Source organism: Sprattus sprattus (genome assembly GCF_963457725.1).
Source record: "Sprattus sprattus genome assembly, chromosome: 11".
Classification (NCBI taxonomy): domain Eukaryota; kingdom Metazoa; phylum Chordata; class Actinopteri; order Clupeiformes; family Clupeidae; genus Sprattus; species Sprattus sprattus.
This window is the reverse complement of record NC_137909.1, coordinates 32431072-32442389: the sequence shown is the minus strand read 5'-3', so window position 1 is coordinate 32442389 and position 11318 is coordinate 32431072. Positions and strand designations below refer to the sequence as shown.

General features: G+C 45.9%; 1 protein-coding gene across 1 annotated transcript in view; it reads right to left on the bottom strand.

The window, feature by feature from the left end:
• Positions 1-3080: 3080 nt before the first annotated feature.
• The window catches only part of LOC308372476 (B-cadherin-like), a gene marked incomplete at both ends in the record, with an annotated part of 19817 nt that continues 11579 nt past the window's right edge, over positions 3081-11318 (bottom strand). The window contains 7 exons of the mRNA XM_080847629.1: positions 3081-3335; positions 3903-4049; positions 6183-6316; positions 6524-6742; positions 7319-7552; positions 7964-8106; positions 10011-10255. Coding sequence (XP_080703755.1) covers positions 3081-3335; positions 3903-4049; positions 6183-6316; positions 6524-6742; positions 7319-7552; positions 7964-8106; positions 10011-10255 — 1377 coding nt within the window. The remainder of the gene's footprint in view (positions 3336-3902; positions 4050-6182; positions 6317-6523; positions 6743-7318; positions 7553-7963; positions 8107-10010; positions 10256-11318) is intronic.

Below are 11318 nucleotides of genomic sequence, written 5' to 3'. Positions count from 1 at the left end.
CAAACTGAAGTCTGGTTGGAATGGGGCTTCTGGCAGGATCGCACTCCGTGGAAAAATAGTGGTATCCAGAACTAGACAGCATTATCCACATTGCAACACTGTACGCATTCCTAGCTTGTTATTGTTGGGTTTTTTCCCAAGATCTGAACTTCATCAATTTGACTTTTCAGTGAGTCTGAAAGTTTTATAATTTAGTACAGGGGTCGGGAACCTTTTTTGCCTGGAGAGCCATTCTCTCTCTCACTCTCTCTCTCTCCCTCACACTCTCTCTCTCCCTCTCTCTATCACACTCTCTCTCTCTATCACACACTCTCTCTCTAGGGTTAGGGTTAGGGCCATTCTCTCTCTCACTCTCTCTCTCTCCCTCTCTTTATCACACTCTTCTCAGTGCGGGCACATGATGGCAGTACTCCGATCCGATCCGATTCTCTCCATGGGGTCTCCATGGGGGGTTAACTGCTCTATCTCTAAGCACATGGCAGTGACAAATCCAGATCTTGGCCGCGTCAGTTCAAATCAAATGCGGAATGTTTACATCTGCTACCGTTGATTATACAGTAAATACGTTGTGAAATGAAACAAAAACACACCACAGTTAAAGTTGTATTAGTATTGATTGATTCACATCGATATGAATGGATTACATCACTAAGAACTGGTGGAAAAGTAATATGAAAATATTTGTTCACTGAATTAGCGGGTTCTGTCCAAAACAGTTGCGTTCCAGTTTCAAAGTTTCAGTTTCGGTTTCAGTATTTCAACGTGAATGAGAGGGAGCACAAGAAGTGAGCGTCTAGCAGCGATTATCATATCATAGACATATATGATGCATGTATATGTCTGTCGGCAGGATCTCAAGCACGTGCAAAAGTTGTTTTTGTCCCATTAGAATCTAGATTCGAGAGACACATGCGCGCCCAGTCCGACTCCCAGCGGAATCGAATCGTGTATCCAGGGGTTTACATCGGAGTCCAGTCGGACTCAAGTCGGACACAAGAAATCTAGATTTGGGGAGACACATGTGTCTGGTTGGAATGGGGCTTCTGGCAGGACTGAAATTGGAAATTGGACACGTGTCCACACTCTCTCTCTCTCACTCAGAGTTTTTTAAAATACATTTCCTACTAGTTTTAAAAGTTATTGTACTAGTAACTTGAAATGTAAATGGCAATGGGAAATGACAGAAGTTAACAACGTTACAGCGTAACAACGACATGAAGTTAACAACGTTGACGACACACCACTCGAAATTGAACATTAGGCCTACCAGAGATTAATGCGACTTCTGGTGCTGCATAGACTTGTTGATGGCCTTGTAGTCTGGCTCATATTCAGTGAGGTGAAACTTCATGCAAGCATTGAGGCTTTCGTCGTTTAAATGCGAGCGCAGGTTCGTCTTTATATTTTTCATATGTGAGAAAGATTTCTCGCATGCATAAGTGGAACCGAACATGGGTAACACAGCAATACTAACACATTGCAATGTGTGATATGTAATGGGCAGTTCATTCCAAGTTTTTAGAAGCAGTTCGTCTTGAGATGGAAGCTTTCCCATGTCAGTCCACTTGTGTTCACTCGCAAGCTGTGCTAGCTGACGTGCGATTCCTTCAAGCTGATCGTTCAGTGATTTGAACTTGCCCACCCAGATGAGATGCCAGAAGAGGTCAGGTCGTAAACCTCTGTTTCGAAATCGCAGATAGAAACACCAGAGATGCACGGTCCGGGCACAAGTTTTTTACCTTTTCGATATTTTTCTCTAGCCTATCCTAGCCTAGCCTAACTTTAATAATGGAAGTTTTCTCGTTGACGGAAATGTAGGGAAATCTGTGATTTTGTTAGATATTGGCATGGCAACCAGCCGCGAATGTAACAATATTTTGCAGGATATGGTTACGGAGTCAAGTGAGGTGGAAAGTTAAATTAAATAACTCAGATAGACCTACGTATTTGCCACGAAGCCTTGTCATTTTAATATAACTAGTATTGACTGTTATTTAAGCCTTCTACCATGCCTAGGCTGATCCCTTGATTACACGTTTTTTTTTCTCTGTATTTTTCTCCAACCCATTTCGTCCGAGAGCCCCGGCCGTCAGCAAAAGAGTCATTGGTGGCTCGCGAGCCATAGGTTCCCGACCCATGGTGTATAAGCTATCTTGGACTTTTGTGGGGTCCATCCTGGACAGTGTATTGCTTGGGCAACTAGTGGAATAGCCAGGTGTGTTTACCTGTCCTTGACATTGAAGATTATGTTAAAACATGTTTCCAATGAGAACATACGTTCCTCAAAAACAGACTGCAGACTGTTGCTTTAATCATGGTGTTTATAGCAAGGTTATGTGTTTATAGCAAGGTTATAAAGCATGTCCCAGGACACAGAAACACAACATGACCCCCCACCCCGCCCTCCGTACATGCCCTAGTGATGCAATCACAGCTCGTCCTCTCCCCCTCCCTACATGTCTTAGTGATGTCATCACAGCTCGCCCTCCTCTCCCCCTCCCCTCTGTACACGTGTTAATGATGTCATCACAGCTCGTCCTCCTCTCCCCCTCTCCTCCCTACATGTCCTAGTGATGTCATCACAGCTCGTCGTCGTCGTCATCCTCTCCCCCTCCGTACATGTCCTAGTGATGTCATCACAGCTCGTCCTCCTCTCCCCCTCCAAACATGTCCTCGTGATGTCATCACAGCTCGTCCTCCTCTCCCCCTCCGTACATGTCCTAGTGATGTCATCACAGCTCGTCCTCCTCTCCCCCTCCGTACATGTCCTCGTGATGTCATCACAGCTCGTCGTCCTCTCCCCCTCCAAACATGTCCTAGTGATGTCATCACAGCTCGTCGTCCTCTCCTCTCCCCCTCCAAACATGTCCTAGTGATGTCATCACAGCTCGTCGTCCTCTCCTCTCCCCCTCCGTACATGTCCTAGTGATGTCATCACAGCTCGTCGTCCTATCCCCCTCCAAACATGTCCTAGTGATGTCATCACAGCTCGTCCTCCTCTCCCCCTCCCCTCCCTACATGTCTTAATGATGTCATCACAGCTCGTCCTCTCCCCCTCCGTACATGTCTTAATGATGTCATCACAGCTCGTCGTCCTCATCCTCTCCCCCTCCGTACATGTCTGCGAGCGTCCTGAAGCGCGGGCCCCATTCCTGGAGGTGCTGGTAGTCCTGGTCCCGGTCCGATCCCCACTCCTGGAGGTTCTGGTCCTGGTCCGATCTGCTGGACTGGAGGCTGCTGAGGGAACCGCAGACCGACTCCGCCCCCTCGTAGTCAAACACCAGCACACAGTCAAAGGGGGGCGCTGTTGGGTCACTGTCTGCAGCCTGGAGGTTCTGGGGGAGACACAGAGAGAGAGGAGAGTAAGTGTGTGTTTGTGTGTGTGTGTGTGTGTGTGTGTGTGTGGTGGATGTGTGGGTGTATGTGTGTACGTTAAAGGTAAACTTTAAAGCTTTTTATCATCCATTTCGCCTTATCCAATCACCATTCACTCAAACGTAACGTTAGCCTACAACTAAGTTTGCAAGGCCAAAAAGAACGTTAATCTAAAAAAAACTAAAAAAAAACGTTTTTTTTTTTCAACGCGTTAATCGCGTGATAAAGCAATTGGCGGCGTTAAAATGGGTTTGCGTTAACTCTGTTAATAACGCGTTAAACTGACAGCACTAAATATAACATAATAACAATTTGAGCCAATTTCTCTGTTCCTGTGGGTTAAAAGCATGACTCTTCTTTTCTTGGCAACCATTGCCACTCTTAAACAAAACTAACTTCCATTACCCTGCATATAGCAAGAAGTTAGCTAAGCACACACAGCCACACACTCACTCACACACACACACACACACACACACACACACACACACACACACACACATTGGATCACAAATGAAGACCCTTACATCAGAGATGAAGTCTCCGATGTCGTCGGGGTTGGTGGGGCGGGGGCGGTACATGGGGGGGGCAGCGGTGAGGGTGGGGGCCACGTCGTCCCTGTAGACCCCCGGCCTGTGGTCCAGACCCAGATGGAGCTGGCTCAGGTCGAACTCCTGAGGACACACACACACACACACACACACACACACACACACACACACACACACACACACACACACACACACACACACACAGATGTGCACACACACACGTACACACACACACACACACACACACACACACACACACACACACACAGATGTGCATACACACACGTACACACACACACACAGATGTGCACACACACACGTACACACACACACACACACACACACACACACAGATGTGCATGCAGACATGTACATACACACACACACACACACACAGATGTGCATACACACACGTACACACACACACACAGTTGTGCACACACACACGTACACACACACACACACACACACACACACACACACACACACACACACATGTGGGAGGAGGGGGGTGGGGGGGTTATATTCCTTAAAGTAAGGCAATAGAACCCTATTCCCTATACTCATAGCATACTGAGAGCTCATAGGCTGATACACAACATTCACTTATACATACACAGCATTGTAGACACACATGCACACCAGAGGTTCCGCTAGAGAAAATGTTTCATTTGCCGGACATTTAAATGATAAGCCGGCCAAATATCTATTTCTGCTTCTAAATTAGCCTATTGAAGAAAACTGACGGCATGCATAGCTTAAATAATAACATAATCAGGTAGTTTAGAATGCAACTTGTTTATTTGTCAAAGTTTACATTGGGAAAAAAAAACATTAATGTCTGATGCGCGTCAATAACTGGCCTTTAATCGCAACCTGCTGTGGCGTTAAATTGAGCGCCGCAACATGGTCATTGCACTGCCTATGTTCAATGAGAGTAGAGATTTCAAAATGATTCGACCCTCTTGTAAATCCGTTGCGTCGTCCTGCCTTTTCGCAGTGCTAACAGAACATTTTAATGTGACTATCAACTACCTCGCACCGGTGTTGTACCCGATTCAGCACCCTCCGCAGCAGATGCACCCCCTCGCGGGAGCACGCACCACTCGCTTGACTGGAAAGGAAAGCAGTTCGCCTAAACAAACGCAGGGGAAAATACTATACTACGATTTAATTATTTATGAAAGAGATGGGAGAGAAGAACTCAAGTGATTACAGTCTTTAAAACTGTTCTAAAGAGTACAAACAACCGATGTTTTTCTTCCAAAAAACTCGGATAATAGCGAACGCAAAAGAACACCTTTTTGTTCTGTGGAAATATAGCCCACCCCAGCCATGACTACAAAATGAATTAACTTAATTTTGCTTTGAGCAAGTTGAATGTATTTGACACAGCGTTTCACAGGGGGTGCATCTGCCGCGGAGGGTGCTGAATCGGGTAATCAGTTCGCTCCTTGTTTGAAACCGACAGTTTGCGCTTTATTTGAAATGCAGCATATGCGTGTTGTTGTTCTAACGGCAGATTAGCCTGTTCCTTTGAAACATAGGCCTAATAAGGGCAGTGCACGTTTGCTTTATAGGCCTAAATATTAGGATAGTTGTCAAATTCAGATTGTGTTTGGGAGACGGGATTTTTAAGAAATTCCGATCAGACAATTTGACCGGTGAGCTCTAATATTTTCGGACATTTCTTTTTTTTTTCGGACAAAGACCGGAAATTACCGGACAACGGAAACGCTGATGCACACACAAACACACACACACAAAGCATTGTAGACACACACACACACATACACACACACACACACAGACACGCACCCACACATACACAGCATTGAAGAGACACTATCGTGTAAATGGTGATTTCGATGACTATCATGTGAATGTTTCGATGACTATCGTGTAAATGGTGATTTCGATGACTATCGTGGGAATGGTGAATTCGATGAATATCGGGTGAATGGTGATTTCGATGACTAACCTGTGAATGCTTCGATGACTATCGTGTAAATGGTGATTTCGATGACTATCGTGTCAATGGTGATTTCGATGACTATGGTGGGAATGGTGATTTCGATGACTATCGTGTAAATGTTTCGATGACTATCGTGTGAATGGTGATTTCGATGACTATCGTGTAAATGCTTTGTTTGGCTATCATGTGAATGTTGTCGCCCCCTCACCTGTGTGTGTGTGTGTGTGTGTGTGTCTGTGTGTGTGTGAGTGTGTGTGTGTGTGAGAGTGTCGCCCCCTCACCTGGTCTTCCTCTCCTCCGCCCTCCTCGTTGTAATAGATGAGATCGTCCTTCACGCCGTCCTCCTGTATCAGCACTTCCTTCTTCTTCGTCACCATCCTCCTCCTTACCAGAAGCAGAACCAGCAGCAGTACCACTGCAGGACCAGCAGGGGGAGCAGTTACATGACAGCGTCCAAGGGATCATAGCATTATGTAAGAACCATGAACCATGCGATTACAATCTTCTGTCCTAAATTGTTATTAGAGCCATGTTATTGCAAGAACCATGTAATGACAATCTTCGATGCTAAATGATGCAAGGAAAATCAAAGTGTGGAACAAACAAAATGGTGGCCACTTACGAAGTAAGAAGAAGATGCCGCCCAGAATGCCCAGGATTCCTGACAAGGCAAACCCTGCGGCTCGGATTTCACTGCAGATGATGTCACTTCCTGTGCAGTCACACACCTGTACTCTGAGAGTGGTCAACTGCCCAAGGCCTACGTTGTCGTAGACCGTCAGGATGATGTCATAGACGCCTTGGCTCAGTGTGGTCGTCATGGTGAGCAGGAATCCAGTCTCTTTAAACACAACACAGGATTTAAGTCTGGGCCAGCAGCATGGCAGACCAAGTGTGTGTGTGTGTGTGTGTGTGTGTGTGTGTGTGTGTCTGTGTGTGTGTGTGTGTGTGTGTATGTATAGTGTGTGTGTCTGTATGTGTGTGTGTGTCTGTATGTGTGAGTGTGTCTGTATGTGTGTGTGTGTGTGTGTGTGTGTGTGTGTGTGTGTGTGTGTGTGTGAGTGTGTGTGTGTGTGTGTGTGTGTGTGTGTGTGCTGAGTCTTGGCCAGTAGCATGGCAGACCAGGGCCAGATACTGAGTGTGTACAGCTAAAGGCCCTCGTGAATTAAAACAGAATTGAAGAATGAAAACACAAAAATATTAAAACACAAATATTACTGAGATGTGTTATGGGACGTGAGCACAGTACGTGATGCCATATAACATATAAATGTATATACACGTATAACAAACTTTAGTTTTTTTCATCTCATATTTCACCTCAACACCCCACCCCCACACACACTCACACACACACACACCCCCCCCCCCCCCCACACACACACACATTCACCCCCCCACCCCCTCCCCTCCTCACTGTTAGCATCCATCTTGGTGTGCCAGTGGTTCCGGAGGCTGGCGTGGAGCTCCGCCCTGAAGGGGTTGGCGTAGCCGGGTCCGTCCGGGTCGGAGACGCTGAGCAGGGCAGGCGTGGGGTTCTGGTTGCACATGACCAGCTCCCCCTGGTGGACGGCGGGGGCGTTGTCGTTCACATCCTCCAGCTGAATCAGCAAAGTGCCCGTCCCAGTCGCAGGGATGTGATTACTGTCTGCTGCTGTGGGGGGGGGAGGGATGTGATTACCGTCTGCTGCTGTGGGGGGGGGAGGGATGTGATTAGTGTGTGCTGCTGTGGGGGGGGGAGGGATGTGATTACTGTCTGCTGTGGGGAGACAGAGTGTGTCAATCGGTCTGTCAGTGAATTTGTGATGTGATTACGATAGTGCGATAGTGATGAAGAGGGATGCGAGTACTGTCTGCTGCTCTGGGGGTATTACCTTGGTCAATAACGTAAACAATATCTTGGTCAATGGCGTAAACAATTCCTTGGTCATAACGTAAACAATACCTTGGTCATAACGTAAACAATACCTTGGTCACAGCGTAAACAATACCTTGGCCATAACGTAAACAATACCCTGGTCAATAGCGTAAACAATACCTTGGTCGATGGCGTAAACAATACCTTGGTCGATGGCGTACACGATGGCTTTGTATTTCCCGTTGATCATAAACGGCGACTCTCTATCCATGGGACTCTTCACAGTAATGAGACCACTAACGGGGTTGATGGCCAGCCAGCCGCCCTTATCCAGTCCCACTCGATACCTGGGAACACACACACACACACACACACACACACACACACACACACACACACACACACACACACACACACACACACACACATACACACACACACACACACACACACACACACACACACACACACACACACACATACACATACACACACACACACACGTCAGGAGGGAACACCATCCTCATGAGAAGCAAGTAACTCTCGTACACATACAGTGTGGACACATGTGTCCAATTTCCGATTTCAGTCCGATTTAAATTGGATATTGGACACATGTGTCTCCCCAGAACTAGATTCATTGTGTCCGACTTGAGTCCGACTGGACTCCGATGTAAACCCCTGGACACACGATTCGATTCCGCTGGTAATTGGACTGGGCGCGCATGTGTCTCTCGTATCTGATTCAAATTGGACAACAACAACTTTTGCACGTGCTTGAGATCGTGCCCACAGACATATACATGCATCATATATAATGTATATGATATGATAAACGCTGCTAGACGCTCAGTTCTTGTGCTCCCTCTCATTCACGTTGAAATACTGAAAGCGAAAGTGAAACTTAGAAACTGGAACGCAACTGTTTGGGACAGAACGCGCTAATTCAGTGAACAAATATTTTCATATTACTTTTCCACCCGTTGTTAGTCATGTAATCCATTCATATCGATGTGAATCAATCAATACTAATACAACTTTAACTGTGGTGTGTTTTTGTTTCATTTCACAACGTATTTACTGTATAATCAACGGTTTTGTTTCATTTCACAACGTATTTACTGTATAATCAACGGTAGCAGATGTAAACATTCCGCATTTGATTTGAACTGATCTAGTTTTGTCACTTCCATGTGCTTTGAGATAGAGCAGTTAACCCCCCATGGAGACCCCATGGAGAGAATCGGATAGGATCGGAGTGCTGCCATCATGTGCCCGCACTGATATACTCTCTTGACAGCTGACTGCTGTTTGTCTGGTCCTGATCTAGTCCGGATCTGGACCCAAATTTGGTTCTAATCTGATCCTAATCTAGTTGTAATCTGGTCCTAATCTAGTTATAATCTGGTCCTAATCTAGTTGTAATCTGGTCCTAATCTAGTTCTAATCTGATCCTAATCTAGTTCTACGCTGATCTTAATCTAGTACTACTCTGATCCTAATCTAGTTCTAAACTGGTCCTAATCTAGGTCTGATCTAGTCTTAATCTAGTTCTACTCTATTCTGCTCTACTGTAGTCCTAATCATGCCTGGATACCAGACCGAACCCCGCCCACAACATTTTTGGTCTGGAAGTTCGGTCTGGCACTGCTCCGTTGGGGAGAAATGATCACAGATCCAAAACGGATCTAGCTAATCGAATTGTCAGGGCGGGCTTTATACGATGATGGACAGATGGCTTGAGTTGAATTAACGGTAGATTCGAAATCGTACCAAGATGGCGGCGTCTCGGGAGCCTGTTCTAGGTATCCAATTGAGCGAACAGTCATTTTCTTTCCTGGTTCGTTGAAACACGCCCCATAATCACAGCTCAATGGAGCAGTATCAGACTCATATTCTGACTAGAATTATGAGTATGACATCTACAGGCTAGTCCTAATCTGCAGGAGTACCAGCTCTTTGGGAATGTATTCTTTGAGGATGAATGAATATCTTCTTATCTTTGATCCTTGTCCCAACTTCAGGTTGCTAGTAGGTATCCAGCTCTACCTTTAGATAATACTCATTTGTGGTTCTTTACAATATTAATATGCTGGTCAGTTACAGAGTAGTTTGGGAGTTGTGTTAGTTTCTCATGTTCTGTATTTGCGCTGACTGTGTGTGTGTGTGTGTGTGTGTGTGTGTGTGTGTGTGTGTGTGTGTGTGTGTGTGTGTGTGTGTGTGTGTGTGTATTGCGCTGTCTTTGTCTTACGAAATATTTTGCATCATTTCCACGTCGGGGTCCACCGCCGTGAAGAAGGCTATTTCACTGCCCACTCGGAGGTCCTCAGACTTCACCACAAGTTTCTGCTCAGGCTCAAATATGGGCGCCTCGTTCAGGTCCTCCACGTCGATGATCACAGTAGCTGTGGACGTTGCCAGGGAAACCAGGGAAGGCGCCTCATTCTCCACGAAGATGATCAGAGTATGCCTGCGGCTGAGCTCAAAGTCCAGACCCTGAGAAGACACATCAGACATGAGGCGACCCAATGGGCATGAAATGTACACACATACTAACACACTCACACACACACACACTTACACACTCAGATATGTACACACACACACACACACACACACACACACACACACACACACACACACACAGACACAGGCTGTGCTCAAAGTCCAGAGAAGAAACAACATACATGGGGCGACCCGAAGGCATGGTACACACACACACACACACACACACACACTCACTCTCTCTCTCTCTCACACTCACACACACACACACACACACACACACACCCCCTCACACTAGGGGTGGGCGATATATATCGTCTGCGATAATATCGTCATTGTTGTTCAAACGATGTGCAAAATTACATTATCGAGTATTTAAATGACTTCGCCAAAAACAATGACACGCACGGGGAAACTTTTCACATCATGTTCTTAATATAGCCTACGGAGCAGCAGCGCTCCCCACAGCACGGCACTCACACGACTAGTGGGCCTACGTGATCACGTGACATGACTTCTCACATCCACTTTGCAACAGGTTAGCAGCGCATGGTGATGTCTGTTGTGCCTCCGTTGGTGTAGCATAAAACGTGAGTTTTATTAAAACATAGCATGTGTAATGTGTAACTATTTCATTCCGTTTGTTAACCTCTCCTGCTGTCTGTCGCTGAACGTAGTTGAATATTGCAGTGGAGTAAAATGCTCCATGGCCGAAGTAGATTGCATGTTATTAACTTCAGGGTTAATTCCCTTCCTTTACGTCTGCTGCTGGTTAGTAAGTACAGACAGCAGGAAAGGTTAGCAAACGGAATGAAATAGCTACACATTACACACGCTATGCTTTAACAAAACTCACGTTACTCACATACTGGTTAACACTTTCACAGCATATAAATGTTTGTTGCTACATCCAAACTATGCGTCACCGTTGTCCCTCTCGGTGAACCTTAAAGGAGCCGCACCATTTTACTAAACGTTATTGCACTGTGAATCATTTAATTTAAATATGCTTATTGTGTACTCTTGTGCGTTTAACAGCGCTTGTTTGTGAGAG